Source organism: Aulonocara sp. 'chitande type north' Nkhata Bay, linkage group LG17, assembly GCF_057382095.1.
Source record: "Aulonocara sp. 'chitande type north' Nkhata Bay isolate Kocher_YH1m ecotype deep benthic linkage group LG17, A_spYH_male_GT1.1, whole genome shotgun sequence".
NCBI lineage: Eukaryota > Metazoa > Chordata > Actinopteri > Cichliformes > Cichlidae > Aulonocara > Aulonocara sp. 'chitande type north' Nkhata Bay.
The window spans coordinates 37,415,823-37,437,219 of NC_141360.1; the positions used below are offsets into that span (position 1 = coordinate 37,415,823).

Genomic DNA, 21,397 nt, shown 5'->3' on the forward strand with positions numbered 1-21,397 from the left:
AGGCCATGAACAACTCCGCAGTCTGGCAGACTGTTTTAATATTGCTTTCGCACAACCGACAGATTCATCTGCATAGAGTAAATCACCACCAGCATCACCAACTGGACAGAAAAACCAGCACCGTGTGTAACTTCCTGTGTACATCTGTAGTGTTCGGACAGCCCACACAGGTTTGAACCTCTCAAGTATCACAACTTGTAAAATCTCAAGTGGAAATTCAACACACTGAGCAAGTTCTGCCTCGAAAACTATGGAACAACAATTATCTCTGGGACGTGCTGTGTGTGAAGAGTCTCCTGTTAGTTACTTCAAAAGGTTTATTCAATAACACTTCAGTCGGCACAGTTAAGGTTCCGCAGTTTTGCCGTCTACTGACCAAAATCTGAAGTATTTTGGTGCTCAGAGTGCAAATCGCTCTCTCTGCTGCCGAAAGGGTTTCGATTTTTCTGCCATCATTACCACACAGTTGCTGCAGAATTATTCCAAGCCTAAACTAATCCCCTGCTGGGACTAAGCAGCTGGGAATTTTATTTTTTAAGATCTTTTTTTTATTCCCCCATATAGACACAAGCGACAACAATTACCCTAGTTAATTCACCGATCTGTGCAGAAGTCTTGAGCCACCCATCACTTTTTTAAATATTTTGCTTCCAAGGAGTCTGAATTTATTATTACTTTTTAAAAAAGTGCTCCTGAGCAGAAGTTCTCCAGGTGTTCTGGCTACTTTCCACCACTCATTTTCAGACCAGTCCTTGTATCTGACCATTTTGATTTTATTGTTTTTGTTTTATTGAACTTGGTTAACACTAACCTATGAATCATTCAAACACATATAATAGTACATTTAGCAAAAAGCCTGTTTTAAAATGTGTCTTTAGGTGCTTTGTAACAAGCAGCCTGTCTAACAAAACCATAATTTGTTCCAGTTTCTGTTAACACAGTCTAACAGGAATGATAAAGTTATTTTGCACTGGCAAGGTGACTCCCAAAACACTTGAGGCACCTCAACATGGTGTGCAGTGTGTGGATAAAAAAAATCTGAGGAAAGTGGACAAGTGGAAGATTAAAGAAGAAGTCCAATCCATCCATTTTTAACCGCTCCGTGGTAGCAGCAGCCTAAGCATATAAACCAAGACCTCCCTCACTTTAGCCACCTCCTTGAGCTCACCCAGGAGAACACCAAGGAGTTTCCCAGCCAGCCGAGAGATATAATCTCTCTGGTATGTCCTGGTCTCTTCCCAGTAGGACATTCCCAGAACATCTTGCCCAGGACGTGCCCAGAAGATGTTGAAACCACCTCAACCAGCTCCTTTCGATGTGGAGGAATAGCAAATCTACTTTGAGTGATTGGGGGTGCCGTTCAGGTGCGTCCGCCTTCCCCGCAGCAGACCACGCCCCACCACAGCTGTGCAGTCAAAAACAGGCTCACTGCAGTCACTAAGGGTGAACAGTATTACATTCTCACTAAATGATATATATATATGTATTATCTCTGTTCACATGTTTCTGGGTTTCTTTTTTGTAAGACTAAGACTGAACTTTATTTTTCCATGTTTGGCAATATTCACATTCTGTTTAACTTGATGCTTTTTTGAAGAAGTGGTGCAGACTAATGAAGCAGTCTAGTTACAAAAGTTACAAATAGTTGTTTGAAATGAAAGTTGTTTGTTTAAAAAAAAATTACCAAAGGCATTATTGTGAATGAGTTTATTATCTAAATAAAATTGCAGCTAGGCTTTTCTGTCATTGTTTTGTTTAGGTGGGGCCTGAAAATATTTCTTCCTGCTTTGTGGGGGAAGATGTAAAAAGCCCGAGAACCACTGCTTTAGACAAAGCTCTTTCACACCTCTCGTATCTGCAATTTCGTCCTTTCGCTCACTATTGACCAGTAAATGAACAGCTTTGCTTTAATACTCAATTCTCTTGTCACCACGACAAACAGGTCCAGTGTCTACATCACTGGAGCCATCGCCGCAATTCATCTGTCAATCTCCCACTGCCCTCTCCAAGCTCCCAAGACATCTGGGGCAGTAATTTGCCCATGACTTGCAGTGGGAACTCCCAACTTTTCCAGTTGTGGACCATGGTGTCAAACTTGGAGGACTGCTCCAGGGCAAGCTCGAGCCCACCATCTGATAAAGCCTACAGAACCACATCATCTGCAAAAAGCAACTTCTGAGCCACCAAAGGCTCAGAAAACAAAAGAAGTAGCAGCTAAAATGGATCGAATCACACGATGAACAGTATCTGAAATTCACATTGTTATATTTCCACATATGCTTGCATGTTTTCATAAATATCCATTTCTATTGTTCCAAGGCAACCAAAAGAAATTTGCACAGTGCTGTATATGCACTACTGTGGACGGTCTATGATTTAAAAACAAGTTTTCTCATAGAAACACAATTTTACATCCACCCCAACCCCTATAACCAAAGTATGGCATTTATAAATATTCATATTATGTAAACAAATGTCAATATCAACACCATCGCCTTCTGTGTCTGTGTCCGTTACCTGAAAATCCCTCTCCTCCAGGATCTCTTTCCTCCACCTCACCAGGAAGGCCGCACACACATACAGGTGAAAATGGGAGAAGCCCTCTGGTTCAGCCTGGTGAGCGAGATAAAAAAAAAAAAACATATGATGTTGATTTAGCACAAGTTTAACATTTTGCAGCATGAAAACAAACAACACCTCCATCTCAGATATGTTATATTGTTCAAACGGAAGCTCAAGAGTGCGAGCAAAGCATCTCTGAGAAGCTCAAACACTCCAGTCTTTCATCACAATTTCATTTTAGGGAAGATTTGGAAGCAGTTTTGCATGATGTATTTAGCCACGCATACGAAAAAGGAGACAGAGGGGAAAAAATAGAAAAAAATTGGAGAATATAAAACATTCTTTTCCTGTCAAAATCCAGAAATTTACATTTGCAAGGCGAGAAAGAAAGATACAAATCCCCTTTTCCTCTGCACAGCTTTTTATTTCAGCTGCTCGTTATGTATGGTGGCTTACTTTTTTTTATAACTCTGCAATGAGCAGAGGGAATTAAAAAGGGAGTAAGACAAAGGATAAGATGTTCCCTGTTCTATTCATTTTTCTCCAGAGCACCATCACAGAGGGGATAATTACCAAGGCCTTTTGAATGCAAGTGACTTAGGAGTATACGGTCCCTTAGAGAAGGAACACAATATTCAAAGTACATCCTGGTATGAGGACTTTTCTGGAGGCATTTTGACAAGTTAGGTTACAACATGTGTTATTTTAGGGAACATCAAGGTTTAACTGGACACCTAAAATTTTTGGTGTTCCAAACAAATGTGGTGGTATTAAAGACAGCCAGACTGAGTCTCAAATAAAGCTTGGGGCAAGGCTTATTTGTGACAACAGCTGGGGAAGAAATAAAAACTCCTGTATAAATAGCTTGGAGTGACAACCAAACATTTGCATGAATCTGGAAGTCAAAAATCAACCAAAGGCAGGAAGACAGGAGCTGCGTAAGAGGACCCAGCTTCAGTCTGACGGCAAGAAAAGGCAACCAAAAGTGCAGAGAAAAGAGAGAGATGTAAACAGTATAGGAGTGACTGAGTGAGCGAGAGGCAGTCTGTATGCAAGTGCGGCAGGGCTCTGTAACCTTATCTCCCCTGGACAGACACTTTTAATCATATTTTGTAGCATTGCTTTTTTCCCTGTTCTTGAGATTGACAGCAATACGTGAAATTTTTCTCTCCATTTTTTATTTTTTTTGTAACTTGTCAGAAATTCAGGAAAATAAAATCTCCTAGCTGAGTCTTGCAAAGCCCTTCCTGTTTTCCTGTTTCAATTCAACTTCTCAGAACTGAAATAGAGATCAAAACAGGACATTTTGCTACCAAGTGACCACTACATAAACAGGATAACAAACTGACAAGTTTATTGACAAGCCTGATTAACCAATGCAATTTAAGTATGGAATTGCACCCATGAATTTCTATGTTCACTAGCAGGCTTTTCCTGGCTCAGAAATGTGGGAACATGAGTGGTCAGCGCACAGGGAAGGCAAGACTAGAGCAAGAAAAACACTCCTAATAATCCCATAAATTAATGAATATTCTGCAAGTGTGCGCCTTGATGTGTCCACTTTAATAGTGCGTGGTATTAGAAAAAAAAACAAAAAACAAATGGAGCACTGCGGTGCTCAAAATCATGAAACACACACGTCCTATAATTTGATATTAAACTTTGCAGTCTCTTTGGCACAGGTGGATTAGTAAAATGCCAAAGGCTGTACGTTCCAATAACTCAGCAATGTATCATCAGCAGTGCTTCCTCGACCGTATAACAGCGGCTATAACTCAGCAGCACACGAGTTTCAGACCCTAACTTCATTTCAAAGGCAGAAGAGGAAGTGCATTTACTGACAAACCGTCCATTATTCTCTCATACACAGTACAGAGAGTGGTTCAGAGGTCGGCGCAGTGGCGATCACCCGCCCCACAAAACAGTCAATCAGGGAGAACCACTGGTCAGTTAACTTATTGCATTTAAATAACACAGACAGTGCCATGTTCCATATTTCGCCAAGTACTGTAATCAAGTGTACGAGCTGATCTTTAATCACCATGCTCATTTATGCAGTGGATAACAGTGAGCCATAACTCTGCAGGAATTATCAGAAACTGCCTTTCCTCTGTGATAATTGAATTTCCCTCCAAGAAGGAAGGAACAAACAGATTAATAATGGATATACAGAAACGAACAGAGATTTGATGTTCGAAAAAACAGAAATTGTCTTCTCGCTCTCTCTTTCTGTCTTTTTTCTTTTTCCCCCCCACAACATTGTTAGGTTTTTGCAGACAGATAGATTCTCCCCACGCCTCTGCGTACATAGCCTGTCGCTCGGTTTCCTTCTCGCTTTGCCTCCCACTTAGTTAAACCAGTTTTTACAATTATGCAATTAACAGCGTCTGTGTGCACGCGCGTTTGTTTGTTTGTTTGTGTGCGTGAGAAACAATGAAAAAGTGAATAATGGAGAGTGCAGGGAGTGGTGAGACAAAAAGAGGGGTGTCTGTGAACAGCGAAGCATGGCGTGATGGGAGTTGTAAACTGGCAGGTGAGTGGCTTGTTGGTCGGGCATTGCAGCCGAAGCAAACAACTGAAGCAAGCAAGCAAACATGCGAGCGCGCACACACAAAGAGACGAGTGAGTATATGAGTGGCATATGGGAGCACAATGTTTATCACTCTCCAAAGACTCACCAAGTTTTAATTTCCTTTCTTCTATGAGTTTGTTTGTGTGTGTGTGAGAGAGAGTTCATGGTTGAGGGCACCAGCGGGGCCGTGAAACTCTGACTTCCGCTCTATTTCTCGCTCTGCCCCCCGTCACTCCCTCTCTGTCGCCACTCCATTCTTACAACCTGTCACCTCCTTCAGTCTCATTCAACAAATGTCTGCTACTCACTTTTCTCCCTCTTTCTCTGTAATCCCACTGTGAAGACTATTTCATAATTTAGAGAGTGATTTTTCTTGACAGTTAATATAAAATTTGTCATCTATCATTTCCACGAGCAATCCAGCATTAACGTGAAATCTATTGCCTCCACCGACTGCATAGTTATTGGTGGTATATGACTCGTGTTCTTCTTCACTTTAATGCGTTTAAGGCACAGAAGTTGAAATTATTAAATGCCACTGCATCTGTAGGCCAGAATTATTCTGATGTTCCTGTGAAGTAATGCAGGCCACAGTATAAATGGCTCAATATTCAAAAAATGTGCATGTTTAATAGTTGTTTGCTATAAATACGATTTAAAACTGTTCATAATTTGTTCTGTGCATGACTGACAGGCTGCCCTGTGAAGCATTTCTATGTAATGATTAAAACTGTTTTAAGTTTATTAGCTCTGAAAGGATCTGTGGATTAGCTGACTGACAGAAAATGAACAGTCAAGTCTGATAATTGGTTCATCATATGAGTCATTTAAATTTCAAATATTTGCTTGATGGAGCTTCTGATAGGTGAGGATTTAGTGCTTTTCTCTGCTTCACACAACTCCGGGTGAGAGGAACTGTGGTTCTTTGTCCATAGCTACAATTTACAGATGGCCCCTGAACTCCACACATTAAGATAACCGGTAGGAGTGTGTGATAGTTTGGTATGGATCAATACCAAGTAAATATAGGGCCAGTATTGCCGATACTGATACTTTTAACCTATAAAGGCAGCTTATGTGGGGGAGATCGGTGTGTCATGACTTATAAGATGAAATGTGCAAGCTAAACACATCCTAATGACCACTAAATTTACTTTCCACAACAATTAGTTAACACAACAAAACAGACTTTTCATATATTATTCATGTATCTCATGTAATGTGTGCTAAAGGCTAAAAATAAAATGGATGTGACAGTCAACACAAAAACATTCAGACATTGCTCATTTCTATTTTCAAAAAATAATTTCTTTTTGAAAAATTCAGTGGGCTACATACTCAACTTAAGGGTTATAAACACAGTATTGATCGATCCACCCACCTGTAGGAACAGGCTGTTGTGAAAGCTTCTAGCCCCGCATATACATACCGTGCTTTCAAAAGAGGACAGATACAAAGATATATTCACTGTAAAAACCTCACTTCACACATTACGAACCTGTAAATTATGACGGACCAGGAGCCGAATGAGCTACTATGTTACACATATTCCGGTTAAATGACTGATTCAATTCAATTTTATTTATTCAGCACCAAATCACAACAGCAGTCGCCTCAAGGCGCTTTATATTGTAAGGTAGACCGCACAATAATACATACAGAGAAAAAACCCAACAATCATATGACCCCCTATGAGCAAGCACTTTGGCGACAGTGGGAAGGAAAAACTCCCTTTTAACAGGAAGAAACCTCCGGCAGAACCAGGCTCAGGGAGGGGCGGGGCCATCTGCTGCGACCGGTTGGGGTGAGAGAAAGAGTTCAGCTAAATTAAAAATAGATGTAGCCCCTTAAAGAGCTTGTGGGTTAGCCAGAGTATGAGGCAGAGCCAGGATATGTCATAATACAAGTTCCACCCATCTAAACAACTGATCTTAATTTTAATGACAAGAGTTCCTGGTTCTAGTTCCAGTTGAGGCACAGACATAATAGCATCAATTCATCTAAATCAGTTCTGAATACAGAGAAATGTCTTAATTATTTTATATTGGTTTAGTTTTTAGTCGTATAGACTCTGGTAACTCAAATATAAATATAAATAAAATGGTATTTTGTAAATGGTCCTTTACCACCATCCGTTTATTTCATCGGCACACTGCTCTTTCTTGCTGCCCCATCCACAGCTATGTTATCTGCTGCCGCTGGTGCTCAAGGCTTACTCGTCATTATGATTTGCAAAACAAAGTTTGTCGTAGGAGTCAAGGTGACTCCGTCAAACTTGTCTCTACCTCTTCTCCTCCTCCATTGTTATGCCTGGTCCTCCACCCTCCTCGTGTCAGGGCAGCCATATTGGCTGAGACACGCGAGACTCTGACTGACAAGCGCCGCTGATCAAAATACGGAGAAAACAGGGGGGCGAAGGACTCGGGGTGATAGGGGTATGCTGAGTGCAGTCGATTGGGAGAACAGGAGGAGTAAAAGGGAGGGGGGGGTCACCAGAGACATAAAGGGTAGGAGGCTAAGGGTGAACGGAGGAGAAAAGAGAGGGAATGAGGAATGCAGAGTGAGGAGTAGCGCAATGTCATAGCTTCTCTAAACTGCTGCGCTGGCTGTCTGACTAGTCTCATTGCTCCAAGACAAACCGGCCTGACGTGGGACAAACTCGATACTCTGACGAGTCGTCTCTAGACAAGGTGAAAAGGCGATGATGATGGAAGACGGTAATGGAGCAGATTCAAAGTGATGTAACAATTACACAGACTGAATATGATCAAGCTCCCTTCCTATCCTTTGTGTAGGAACATCGCAACATTAGTGATTGGCAAAAGTTGGCATTAACTGCTACAAGCTGTACAAGTATTCCTGTGTGGAATTGCGCACTCGTAGCTGGATTTGATGTTGTGCACGATGAATTTAAACACCGGATATCAAGACAGGGATATTTTGAATTGTAAATTGGGACGTGGGATCTCACAAAAAATAAAAAATAAAAACTGACGACAAGTGTCAACTCATGATGCAATCCTTTTAAAGAGAAAGTGAGAAGGTTTGCAGAGTTTTTCAGGCAAACAGCTTTGAATATAATTCCAGTCAAGTTCAGCGTAGTGTTTTTGTGCATGCTGCTCTAATGCGTTGCCCTGCTCTAGGCAACATTTAAAATTACAAAGCACCAGAGCTAATCAAAAGGGGAAAAGGAGGCAAAAATGATAAAATCTGAATTCCCACTTTGCCATGGATTTAATTCATTTTGGAACCCTGCTGCTTCTGTTCACTCTCATTCTGTGTTTGTGAGCAGGCTGACTTTAAAAGAAAATAATTGCATTCAAAGCTAGCATGAGTGCCAATAATGCATGGTTAGGTTTTAGAGAACATAGGTGATAATGTGTGGGGAAACCATACATTGAAGTTTGTGGTAAATGCTACCAGTGTGACACTTAAAATGCTGCTTCGATGTCAAGATGGGGTGAGGGAGAACAAAACTTTTTTTTAAAAATGAGAGAAATATTTCTACTCACGACAGTGAGAACATGGCAGAGAGAAAACACAGTGACCAGGGTCCTGTCTACAGAGGCCCATCTGATTGTTTGGAGTGATCGCAGGGCCAACAACGGCTATGGAGAGGACGCAGGAAGGCAGCCAAAGCGAGTAGGGACACTTCCTCAGGGATTGTCCCCCTTACTTAAGTGGCAGCTTTTATTTACATCCACAAAGAGAAAACTTTGGAAAAGTTGGTAGAAGAAATTCCAATTCTTTACTTCAGATACAACCATGTAAAAATATAACTACAAAAGCATCGCTTTATTTGAAAAATGTCGTTTGAACTAAAAAAAAAAAAGTATGAAGTAGTTAATAAATACATGATTGATAAAACTGCTAACAGCTAATTAGTTCAGCAAGTCTTATCAATCAAGGCTTTATTCGCCACGTGCAGGTTGCCCTGCAGTGAAATCCATAATTCTCTTTTAGGTTTTAGAAACAGACTGTGAGAGAGTGAGAGAGTGTCTTAATGCAACATCACGCGCGTCATAGGTTGGAAAACACCGGTTTAAAGCTTAAAGTGGCTTATTCAGGTCACTCACAGCTGCACATTTGTATTTTCAGTTTTTAGTAGAGTAGCCGTGGATGATCCACAGCTCAAAATAATCAAAAAACAAATTGCTTTACAGGGAAATGCTAAAACAAGAAAATTACAAGTTAAGATAATGATACAGTTTCAGCTCTTCACCTCTTAAGCTAATTTTCTTCTGATTGGCTGGCATTGACAAATGGAAGGACTGAAATGAGACAGCCATCCATTTTTTGTTTATGTTTGTCTGACATAACATGGCAATAATGTAAAAAAAAAAAAAAAAAAAAAAAAAAAAAAAGAAGAAGAAGAAGAAGAAACTATTTAAAAACAAACATTATGTCTGTGTGTGTAACTGATGTATTACAAAATGAATAAACTTTCCATGAAATGTAGTGAAGTGAAACTATAAAGCAGCACAAGATTACAAACTGTGCCTCACTACTTCAATAATAGTCGGCTACTTAGTTCCTTCAACCGCTAATGAATGTAAAAGCTGTATTAATAAGGAGATCAAAGCAAAAATAATTCAACGTCTGTGAAGAAGCCGACTACTCCTGTGTGCATTTGACTAATTTGCTCTGTGCTTTTAACCTTAATCTAAGCTAATGTTCTGACCTATGTTGCAGTAAATTACCACATTTATTTCCACTAGCAATCCATACAATTGGTTAGATCTTACCCAGTGGTTTTAAACAAAGGTAAACAGCTTCCTGCTTGATAAATTCAACCATTCATATGGAAAAAAGCACCATGTTTCAGAAACCCAAAATGTCATGGTATCCCTTTAACAGCCATGCTAATGCTGCCACACTGAGCTACTTGCTAATTTCATGCTCCACGCAACAGGGATAATTTGGTCCCTGTCTGTCTGTCTGCTTGCCCGTTTTTCGGCCAAGGGAAGAGCAGTCTGTGCATGTGAGCGTGTTTCGCTCTATATCTTGTGTCCTTCTCTTGGTTTGTGCCTTTCTCCCTCTTTCAAAGATCAATAGAGACAAATGAGGGGGAAAAACAAGTCTCGGAGAGAAAAAGAGGAAAAGCAGGCTGAGGGCAAAATAGACAAAAAAAAAGAAGAGAAGAGAACAAACGAATGTTGAGAAGAGTCTGCAGACAGAGAGATGACACGAGACGCAGCGAAAGAAAGAGGAAGCGCTGTGTTGTGTTGGATCACACTACTGAACAGATGGCCACACCGCAGAGAGAAGACTACAACAGAGACATTACAACACTCAGGTTAAAATCTCCCCTGGAAGACACTCGCACAGGCGCGCATACACACATATACTGAGGCTCAGTGGCAAAGGGTAAGGTCTTTCTGTTTAATATCAGCATTTGGGAGAAACCCAAACACACTAGTTTTTTCGTTATAAGTCAAGAACATGAATTAAGGAGCCTTTTTACAAAACAATCTTCTAGACATTACTAAATAATGCATGTGGTTGTGCTGTAAAGGGGTTTATACAACCACTAAACTATCAGCTGTCTGTTAGGCAAACAGGAAAAGGTCAAAACTACATGCAAAGGTAAACACACCGAAAAATAGTTTGAGGGCAAGTGTGATGGAGAAGAGCAAGAGGAGGGAAAGGGATAGAAGAGTAAACTGGGAGATGAGAAGAGAGATGACAAGAAGAAAGGGCATAAGGGGCGCGTGAAAGAAAAGCAATGCGATGAAAAAGTTTTAAAAAGGACAACAGAGACTAGCAGAGTAGAACAGATAAGAAGAGCTCTGTGCTTTGCTGTCAGCTCCTCTGAAAGTTTCATGAGTGGAAATGGCCTAATTCCCCTACCAGGTCAGGACTGGAGGTGAGGGACTGTGACCGAGCCTGCCAAGACGAGGTGAATGTGAGTTTGTGTGCTGCATCAAAAGGTGTGTGTCGAGGGTGCCGTCCAAACGACATTGTAAAACATCAAATATTTAGAGGATGCATTACAAGTACAATGTGTACCAGCGTTGCTGTCAAGTCACGACAAAGCAACAACACTGTTTAATCATTCACTGCTCGACTTGAGGTGGACCAAACACATGCAGTCATATGAAAAAGAAATATTTCATAGCACTCTATGGTAAATGGACTTAAATAGCATTTTTCTACTCTCCCGGAGTACACAAAGCGCTCTATACAACATGCTAGATTCACCCATTCATCATCTTCTATGCTTTTAAGTGCTTACTGATGGATGCATCGCTGAGCAACTTGCCCAAGGATACTTGGGATGCAGACGAGAGGAAGCCCGGGATCGAACCACCAACTTTCCAATCAGCAGATGACCTGCTCTACCTCCTGAGCTACAGTCTATGCATTCTTGCGAAACACAAAGTACATTCTCATTGTTTTCATAAGAATTAATAGGGTAAGTCGAAGCCAGATACTGCTCATCAAATGAACGCATAAATAGAATCATCACTGGTGAGCACCTCTAGAAAAGCAGAAGATTTGGTAGTTTGCTGGTCTGGAACTTTTAGGTGTGTGTTAACAAAATACCGCAATCTTAATAGACCCTAACCCTGACATCAACAGATTCCTTGGAGTGAATCTGCTAGACGCCTTAGCCATGCAGACTCGTCAATCAGACAATCAGACTTGTGGAATTATGTCCTTTGGGCAGTCAAAACCAAAGTGCAGATGACCATAATGCACAGTTCCATGATTGGCAAAAACCAAACACAGAATATCATCACAAACATTTTTGTGCTGCCACAGGACCTGGGCACCTTCCCCTCAGGGAGTTAACCATGTACACCAAAATATTCAAGAAGTCAAATGTGAGGCCAACTGCCGACAGCTTGGCTGAAATGGGGTCATGCAACAGGACAATGATCCCAAGCACAGCAGCAAATCTACAACAGAATGACTGAAAAAGCAAAGAATCAAAGTGTTGCAATGGTTGAGTCGAAGTCCAGACCACAACCTGAGTGAAATGCTGTGGCAGGACTTTAAGAGAGTTGTGTACAGACAAATGCCGGGAAAAACAACAACGAACTAAAGCAATGTTGTAAAGAGGGAGTCAAAATCCCTCCACAAGAAAACAATTCAAGTCATTTCTGTTAAAGGTGGTTCTACAAGCTATTGACTCAATGGGGAGGGATTCTTATTCTTTTACAGGGCTCTTTGTAGTCCTCTTTTGTTTCAAGGTCAGAGGGTCACTTCAGAGTTTCTATATTTCAATCTTCTATTTCGCAAAAATTATGTATTTTTCTATGCTGCATGTGGGTTTTGCCTTTATTTTAACACCGTTGTATAGTCTGCCACAGGTGTTGGTAGACTGCTATACAGCTGATATTTAATTCCGATGTGTATGCCAGACCTCGATGAAGATTTCAGGTTGAACTATTATAGTGTGTTTTTGCTAACTGTCTGAGGTATAAACTAAAAATATAATTTTTGTTTTGTTTTTAGGGGTTCTAGTTGCACTACATAATGTCTCACTAAACTTCCTGGTTTTGTGCTGTTTTTGTTTTGTTTTTTAAACTCAAGCTATAATGAATCCTGCCTGTTCTCTATGGTTCAGTGCTGCAACAGCAGTCTAAGCAAAGTGGCCTGCACACCCTTCTCCTCAGCTGCAAGTACATCCTCCAGCTTCTTTCAGGGAAAAACAAGGGTCTCCCACCTCTACAGTGAAGTGACCAAGAGCCAGTCGTGTCAGACGCTCACACTATCTGAACTGACTCTGGGTTTTGGTGAAGACTACAACACTTCCCAAACTGTCAAGTTTGAAACAAGTGACATTACCAGACCTCTGGAGCCCAGTCCTAGCCCCAGCTTTAGGCTCGATGCTCAGGTCCACAATAGCTGCCACCAACACTCTTGAATATCAGATCAAACTTGTAGTGGTACACTATGACTGTATGTAGTGTAGGAAAAGTAATTATATGAAATACAGTTATACATCTACTTCATTGATATTTGATTAAAGGTTAAAGGGACTGCTAAAGCAACTGAGTGCTTTCATTTGGCTAAACTTCTGCATAGTACTGTATGGCTACTAAACAAACACTGCAGAGGCAACTTAACTCATAGATTTTTGTTTTCATAGAGTTTTAAATGTTATGTAAGGCTTGTGGAAGCATCGTCTTCCATTTGGTATGTGCGACAGATAATTTGTAACAAAGAATATCAAAACCTAAACTGAGGCTGCCCTGCGGTGCTAACTATCAGCGTAGTCACTATTGTGACATCACTGTGTAAACAGCATTCAGGACATGAGACATGAGTTATGACTAAATGCCAGGGCAATGTTTCTGTGGGACACACGTAGTTTATGATTCTCTGAGTGGATTATAGAGAGAAGACAACAGTATTTTCTGTTCTCCAAAACAGTCAGCTCTTAACTAGAGATACATGATAAAAAGATAAAAAGGAACAGCTTGTTACTATGGACACCATGCAGACATTATATAATACAGACCTTAATATAGTAGAGCTGGGTCTGCTCCTATATCTCGAAAAAGATGGTCTTTAGTTTGTTATTTTTCAAATAGTTAATTAGAATAGCCCAGAGCATAGCACAGACAGCATTTCCTACACACAGATTCCACCAAGATTTTATGTTCAAGTATATTCTGTGGCTCATTTCAGCATGTTGTATTTTTATTTATTTAGCTTCATGAGAAGACACTACCATCCGCAATCGATTTAATGATGAGCAACCTTATTTTGAAATTTGATTGCTGCTAACCTCCCGGCCCCCACCATTCCTACCTCTTGCTTCCCTATTGACAGGCTGAGACTGGAGTCTTTGATATCGTTCGGCTGCACTGGGCAGTTCCATTGTTCCCTGTAGGTTCCATTTCCCCGCAAGCATAATGTTGCCTTCCACTTCTATGTGGACAACACACAAACATACCTCTCTATGAAGATAATTTTCAGGTCCCTCAAGTAATCTGAAATACTGAATTTCCAAAAACATTCTTCAGTTAAATACAAATAGTGATTGGTTTGGGTTCCCGACCAGACCAGTGAGTATAGTGAGATGTTTAAGCCCAATGACATTAACCCTTCATGACAGTGCTAAGAATCAGGGATTTATTTTGGATTCAGTGCTAAAATGCAACATGTCAGCGTTGTATTGAAATGCTGCTTTTTTCCATATGAGGAATACTGCCAAATTGCAGTTATTCTTTTCACCTAATGACATGACAAATGTTTCAAGAACACCTGTTACTGGATTTGGATTTGGGAGTTGTCCATTTAATAATTTCCCATCTATATTTATTTATATATTGAACTTCTACACTTCACAATCTCTTTTCTGACTTCACATGTTTTGTTGATGTTACCATTTCTATAACGGTACAACACTTTGGCTTTTGCAGCGTTCTGGGTTCTTATTTATTGTTATGAAATTTGTTTGGTTTGATTTTGTTCTGATTCTACACACATAATGTTTGATTATTGTTAGGTCGAGGTTGTATTTTCTTTAGATTCTAGTAACTTGAATCTTTCGTTCTTGTTATATTTAGGTTCCAGTTACTGTTTATGGAGGGGTGGGCTATTTGCTGTTTTACTTTGGTAGTTGTGACTTGCTTTACTTTACTGTTTAGACTTTGTCACATTCCCACATGTATCCACTAATCCTTATCCTTATAATGTGCATGTATAGAAATATCGCTCCCTTTCCTTTGTTAATCTGTAGCTCCCCCGGTTTGCCCCTTCCTTGGATTACTTGTAGCTTATTGTGTTTCTCTACTACGTTACAATTTGGACTCATTAGCTATTACTTCTATCACAATTCCTCTTTCACACAGTAAACTGTGAGTGATTAATTAAAATATATAACTCGACATTCATGGGAGAAGATTGGATAAACAACAACACAGACTTTTTTTATGGAAAGGACAAATCTGATTCACTGTGGACCTCAAATACCCTGAAGGTGTTTTAATTCAAGCACAGCACAAACATGCTTCTGCCATGTCCCTTTTGTGTGCCAGCTGCGATCTATGTTATACTCCCCAAAGCCAGAGCTCATACAGATTTTGACCATATTTGTTTACTACTAGCTATGGCTTGTTGGCAGTGAACTATGTACTTCAGCTGCAACATGCCCATGTTTAACTTTTCTGTTTTAGTTCCCTAATAATTCTGTTCTTGTACGCGTCTATTTTTACTGCAGTCAATCTGAATCTTTCTGCAGACTTTACTCCTTCACATTCCCTTCATTCACTTTACTACATTCTACATTTCACACAGCAAAATACTTCAGATTTATGAAAAATGTCTGATTTAGACTCGCAAGACTTGCAGTCTCTTTTTCAGTGACGCAAACACAAATGACACGAGCTAAAGGTTATGTGACGAGAAACATCAGCATTTTCAGCTGTAACGGAAGATAAGAACAATACGTAAGGAAAAGAAGAGGACAGAAACTCTGAGTCACGGTGAAGACGCTGAGAACAGGCAGCAGGAATAACAACAACTGTGACTGCAAGACGACAGCAACAAAGATGCTTATACGTGTTTTTGCAAAGGCCTGGCACAGAGCCATCACTGGGAGAAGTTTATTTCAAACTTGGTTTTCATTCCTTTTCCTTCGACACTTCTCATGTAACCTAACAAGTATTACACTCTCTCAGGGAGTCTACGGGTATGAAGACGTTCAATTTAATTTTAAGACTTAAAAATTATATTTTAAATTAAATTCAGTATCTAAATGGCAATGGTAAAAAAAAAATGTGTTATGCCCATGCAAGTAAACTGGTACCAGTTATAATAATAGTAAAGGTCAAATGTACATATTTATTTGGGTTTAAGAACATTTTCTACATGTATTTATATAATGTAGAAAGATTATTAGACTTAAAGTGCAGTTTGCTTTTTAAACATTTCATAATCGTTTTTCTCGAGGTTGATCTTGCATCTTTCCGTTTTCACAGACTAACGACTGAAGGCCGACTAGTAAAGCCTTTCTCTTCTTTAAGATCTTTGGAGTTTCCATCCGTGCACTGCAAGCCTCTTAATTTGATCCCATGCTAGGTATAAATGTTGGGAAGTCCCCCCAACCCAAATACATACCCACACCTACCAATAAATTAGCTAATGTAGGTTTAATATTTTTTTCACATATAAAAACCTAAAAACAGTAGTGCAATCTATAAAGAAGCAAATGTTACAACTTAAAAACCAAACAAACAAACATTGTTTTTTCCCTTCTTTTATATCAAATATCTGAACAGTTATATTCAATATGCTGAATCCTTAATCGCTGTATGTGGGGTCGAGGTTAACTGTTACTGGCTGCTCTCCTTCTACAGCCTTCTAGATTTTTTAAGGCCTTTGTTTAATAAATGTGCATTGTGCTATTTTACATCTGTGGATTAGAAATACATATAGATGTACATACACATATAAGCAAGCATTATGGGGGTTTTCAACCATTCCGATCAAGGTTAAAAATCTGTCTCTGACTCTACAAGCTGGCTTATAAGCTCAGTGTAAATGTCACAAAAAAAAAAGTCAAGATTTGTTTGAAGGAGATTAAGATTGTCTCTCACAGTCTGACGTCAAGCTTTAACTGTGGCACTCATGCATAAATAAAAATTGAGCCATAAGTTAACTCAGGTAAAACTTTTGTCTCACACATGGAGATTTCTTTGCCAGATGCTTCAGGAATGTTTATTATTCCCACTTTTAAACATTTCTATGTCATGAACAAATAACACCCCTCTGTCAAACTGAAGTGTAAACTTTTACTAGCAAGACTGTGCGGTGGGCCCAAGCAGCAAAGTAAAGCTGTACAACCAGCCCTGTATAATCAAGAACACCATGGAGAAAATCTGTAATGTTAACAGAAGAACGTCGATATAATGGTGCACCATAGTGCTCTGGCTGAGATGTAATTGATATCAAAACAGTAAGAGATTATCAAGTTTTTGAAAACTTGCAAACCAAACACATACAAATAAAGTGAAAACAAAAAGAAAGCAGAATAACAATAACTTTGTTGTACCTGGTAGGTGTCCCACAGTCTGATTGTGCATCGTAATGGCAACTCTCTCATCAGGAGGTTGTTCATCCAGCGAAAGGCAAACTGCAGGTACTCCACCTCGTACTGCTGCATGTGGCGGTGCACAGATTCTGACAAAATAATAATAATAAAAAAATATATATTTAAACTTTTTCCATCAGTTTTCTGTGTAAAGACAAAAGCAAAACAGCAGAGATCCTGCATGGAGCGGCAAAGAAAAAAAAATACTCTATCTATGGTAAAGGTGACAGTAACAAGTATGTAGCTAGACAGATTCCTTCAGAACTCCCTTCTCTGTTAATTACTGCTGCAGTCACTATCACACGCACAGCCTTTCCCTCATAACAGAGATGTAATTACAGAGCTATCAAAACTGTCTCAGAAAAGCTAAACCAGGATGAAAAATGGAAGTATAATTGTATTGTTAAACAACCCTCTAAAGCAATTGCAGGCCGCTGCGCCGAGGAATGAAATGCATATAAAGTAGGTCAATGGCATCCAGAGGTGAGGAGCCAAGGCATGGATGTATGTAACGTATAGGCCGTGTAGTAATTATTTCTTTGACACGACTGCTTTGAGCAGGAACTGATTAAAAATGTATTATGCTGACTTCTAACCCAAGTCAATCTGAATAACGCAAATGTCAAATGTGACCTTAACCTTGTCGAAAGACACTTTGTCCTCAAAAATGTTTCATTTCAGTGAATTTCTAAAGATGGGGTTCAACTTCCTGGGACTCTAAGTGTTAAGCTTTATACCATCAGATTGACCTCTCTGCATCAGTGATGTTTATTTTACTGCAGAGATAGAAAATTACAGAAATGGTCAAAGCTTTTGAATCAGTGTTTGTGTTTTGTTTTCCTTTGGAATTATGGGGGTGACTGCAGTGATATCTAGCACAATTAGAGTGCATGTGGAGTTAACTCAGTATATTTCTATGTGCATATAGATGTGCAGATACAGTATCTGTAGGCAACTCTTGGCTCAGGTTTTCCATCTGTAATTTCTGTAAGTTCCACCGACCAATCGTGTTTGAGCAGAGTTTGGCTGCATGCAGGTAAATACAGTGAAAGAAGCACCGAGTTAGCAATGACGCAAAATCATGAAAACATAGGTACCGTCTGACAAAACCTTAGCTTTTTATTCCCTTTTTGGTTGCTGCCCTGAGGCCAAGGCTTTAAAAGATTTTTACTCCTGCATTAAATCCCCACAGAGCGCACGCAGCCCCACAAGCAGCAGAAACTTCCAAGTCTGCTGTAATGAAGAAACAGACCTGTATTTTAGGTAAGCTGGATTCTAATTTCCTCCATTATTTTAACTCTTGTGGCATCACTGCTGCTCAGTTCCCATTGACAAACAGCTGAACAACAGGCGCCAACTCGGAGACTCCTCGTACCCTTAAAACAGTGTTTTGTTTCTTCCTTCCTACAATTGGTTCAGCTCATGTCTCCAACCACCAAACAAAAAAACAGACCATATGTTGCATATGGCATCTCAACACGTTCTCAATATGCGGTTGCGGTGTCAGTGTCATGGCGCGGCACGCTGGCACCGACGCTCACAGGGAAAAATGGATGAGACACGGAAACGTCTGTTTAAAAAAAGAAGAAGAAGAAGAAGAAGCTCGCCGTGTGTGAGGGAGTGACTGTGAGAATGGCTGCCTTTGTTCCTTCCCCTGCTCTTGATAAATGTTTGTTTAATGCGCCTTTACATAACAAAAGATTAAAAATACCACTCAATATTCAGTGACTCCCTGTTCCACAGTCATCAAACCCATGACACTCATTCTCCTAGACACACACACTTCATAATAGAGCTGTAATTACAGAGCTGTCAGGGAATCTATGAAGGAAAAAAAACAGTTAGCAAGGAACTATCCCATCCTTTTCCCTGACACTCTGGGCTCTTAATCAGGGCTGACTGGCATGCACAAGGACACAAACAAACACACACACAAATTCAGCTTTTAACCTTTAATTGGCAAAACCTTATAGACAAGATACCACATACGTTGTTGATTTCCAGCACTTGATTGGCACATGTCTTCCTCAGCTTACGTACATGTCTAACAGAAATGCACACACTCCACCACATGAGCAAAGGCGCAAAGTAAACACAAAGCTATTATTTCACACTCCTCTGTGCAGTTTAATTATCACATGCTGCTGTAAAAGCATAAACAAGGCTAGCTCATTAACGGCAAATGCATCATGGTGGCAGATCTGAGCTAGCTGCCAAACAGAAAGGGAGAGAGTGGAACAACTTTAGACAATGTTAAATTACACTAATGAACTTGCTCTGCCTAATATTAGCGGCTTCACCAAACACAAAGGGGAAGAGGTGCGCGGTGGGGGTGGGGGAGTGGTGGAAAGGAGTCGTCGTTTTTCATGAGATGATATCGTGGTGGGGTGGGACAGTGAAAATGATAGAGGGGAAAAAAAGTGAGGCGCTTAAATTCGTGACTTTTTAGCCGTCTGGCTGGCACACAGCGCTCAGCATACTGGGCAGGGTTGTTAGAAGGGCTCGGGGAGGTTGAGCATGACATGTCTCATAGACACTGATTGACTGATGAGTCTTGTCTTCCCTCCAACTGCTGGTTAAAGTTGAGGACGGAGGCCACAGAGCAGGCTAGTCTGCTCTCCACGGCAGACCGTAGCCTCTGGCTGTCGGGCAGTAGAAGGTCAGTAGAAGGTCAGAGGTCGTACAGTAACTAGTGAGAAGCTCCTCGGATTCTGCCTTGCTTGGTATAAAAAGTAATTACACTCGCACGTTCTCTTTATCCTCTCCTCCTCCCCCTTTCATTTCTTTCTTTTAGCTTCTTGAGGTCTTCATTTTTTTCTAAAACACCGGTTTTATTTTGAATTTGCTCGCCTTTTGTTTGATGCGTACCTAGCGTATTTACAGTGTAGCTTTTCATTTTTCATAACCGCGATCCTGCCGACTAGTCAGCATTTGTCACTGTCTGTACCTGCCAAGCAGCAGGGATGGATGTATGAATTTTTTATGGTTATAAGCATTTATAAGGCTGCCAAGCACTTTGTGACAAATAAATAACTTAGCAATCTAATTAGCTGCCTCTCCAGTGAGTCTCTCATCCTGTGGATTAACTCCAACTCCACCATCTTGGACTGCAGCTGCCAAAAGTAGTCCCTGCTCCACTCTGTAGCCTCAGTGGGCTTGGCATAGCTGTACATGACCCACTCTTTACCTGCTGCAGGTTCTGGTTAGAGTATCCCTGAGCTACTGTTACCAACTGCGAACCCAGGAAAGAGAGAATAGAAAGAGAGAGAGATAACTGAATCATATGAGGAACTGCTAGAATAGCAACCTGCCCAGGTTGTGAGGAAAACACAAAGAGGACTGAAAGGCATCAACTGAACTTTCAAATTAAGAGTGACGGGCTTCTCACTAGTAAACTCTGCTCGGGTGGCATAATTCGCTCAAACAGATGCAAACAACAAAGCTGAAAAAAAAAAAAAACAACAGTTAGGCAAATGCCGCGGACTGGGTCTGCTGTGGGGAGCAGCATTGGAGCAGGTGACACTGGCAGACTGATAAAATGATTAGGAAGGCTGCTCTGCGATTGGCTGCCAACTGTGCACTTTTAAAGCTGTGGTGGAGAGGAGGTCACTGAAATGACTGTTATCCATCACGGATAATCCTGACCACCCTCTGGCCCACTTCTCTAGCAGACTGATTCAGCTCTGCTGCCAGAAGGACAGATGAATATTTTTTTTAAATATTACTTCAACTGCTGTAACAGAATTAAAAAATGTAAAATAGTTGCCCAAATATGGTTTGAAGTATCTCATATGTTATCTCATCTTAAAATGGCATGCAGTGAAGTTGTATCTAAGTATAAAGGAGTTAAGATTTATTTACTTCAGACACAGGCTTGGTTCCTTCTGCAGGGAGTAAACTAATTAGACGGACATGCTGTGTGTACACATCTTGACTGTTGTGTGTGTCTCTAGCTTCCCCAAATCCCACTTTATTTGTTTAACTGTTACACAGACACTCTGACGCTCTCCTGCACGACGCAGCTCTATAAAATGAAAAAGTTTAATCAGCACAAAGCACAGCGAGAGCAGACTTTTATTTTCCCTTTTACTTCACATAAAAGAAAGGCCACGTAATATGCAAAAATTCCACCTTGTGTTTTCAACTTTTGAGGGCACAAGTGACCAATGTGATAGCAGATTTGCACCGTGGCGGTAAGGCTTTGGATAAGAAGG

At 40.4% G+C, this 21,397-nt stretch overlaps 1 protein-coding gene across 3 annotated transcripts in view; it reads right to left on the bottom strand.

The window, feature by feature from the left end:
* Nucleotides 1-21,397, bottom strand: part of tbc1d22a (TBC1 domain family, member 22a) — a 164,953-nt gene that overhangs the window by 25,766 nt on the left and 117,790 nt on the right. For all 3 annotated transcript variants that reach the window (XM_086268938.1, XM_086268939.1, XM_086268937.1), the window contains 2 exons: nucleotides 17,145-17,272; nucleotides 2,518-2,613 (listed from right to left, as the gene is read on the bottom strand). In XM_086268938.1, the coding sequence (XP_086125064.1) occupies nucleotides 2,518-2,613; nucleotides 17,145-17,272 (224 nt within the window). The remainder of the gene's footprint in view (nucleotides 1-2,517; nucleotides 2,614-17,144; nucleotides 17,273-21,397) is intronic.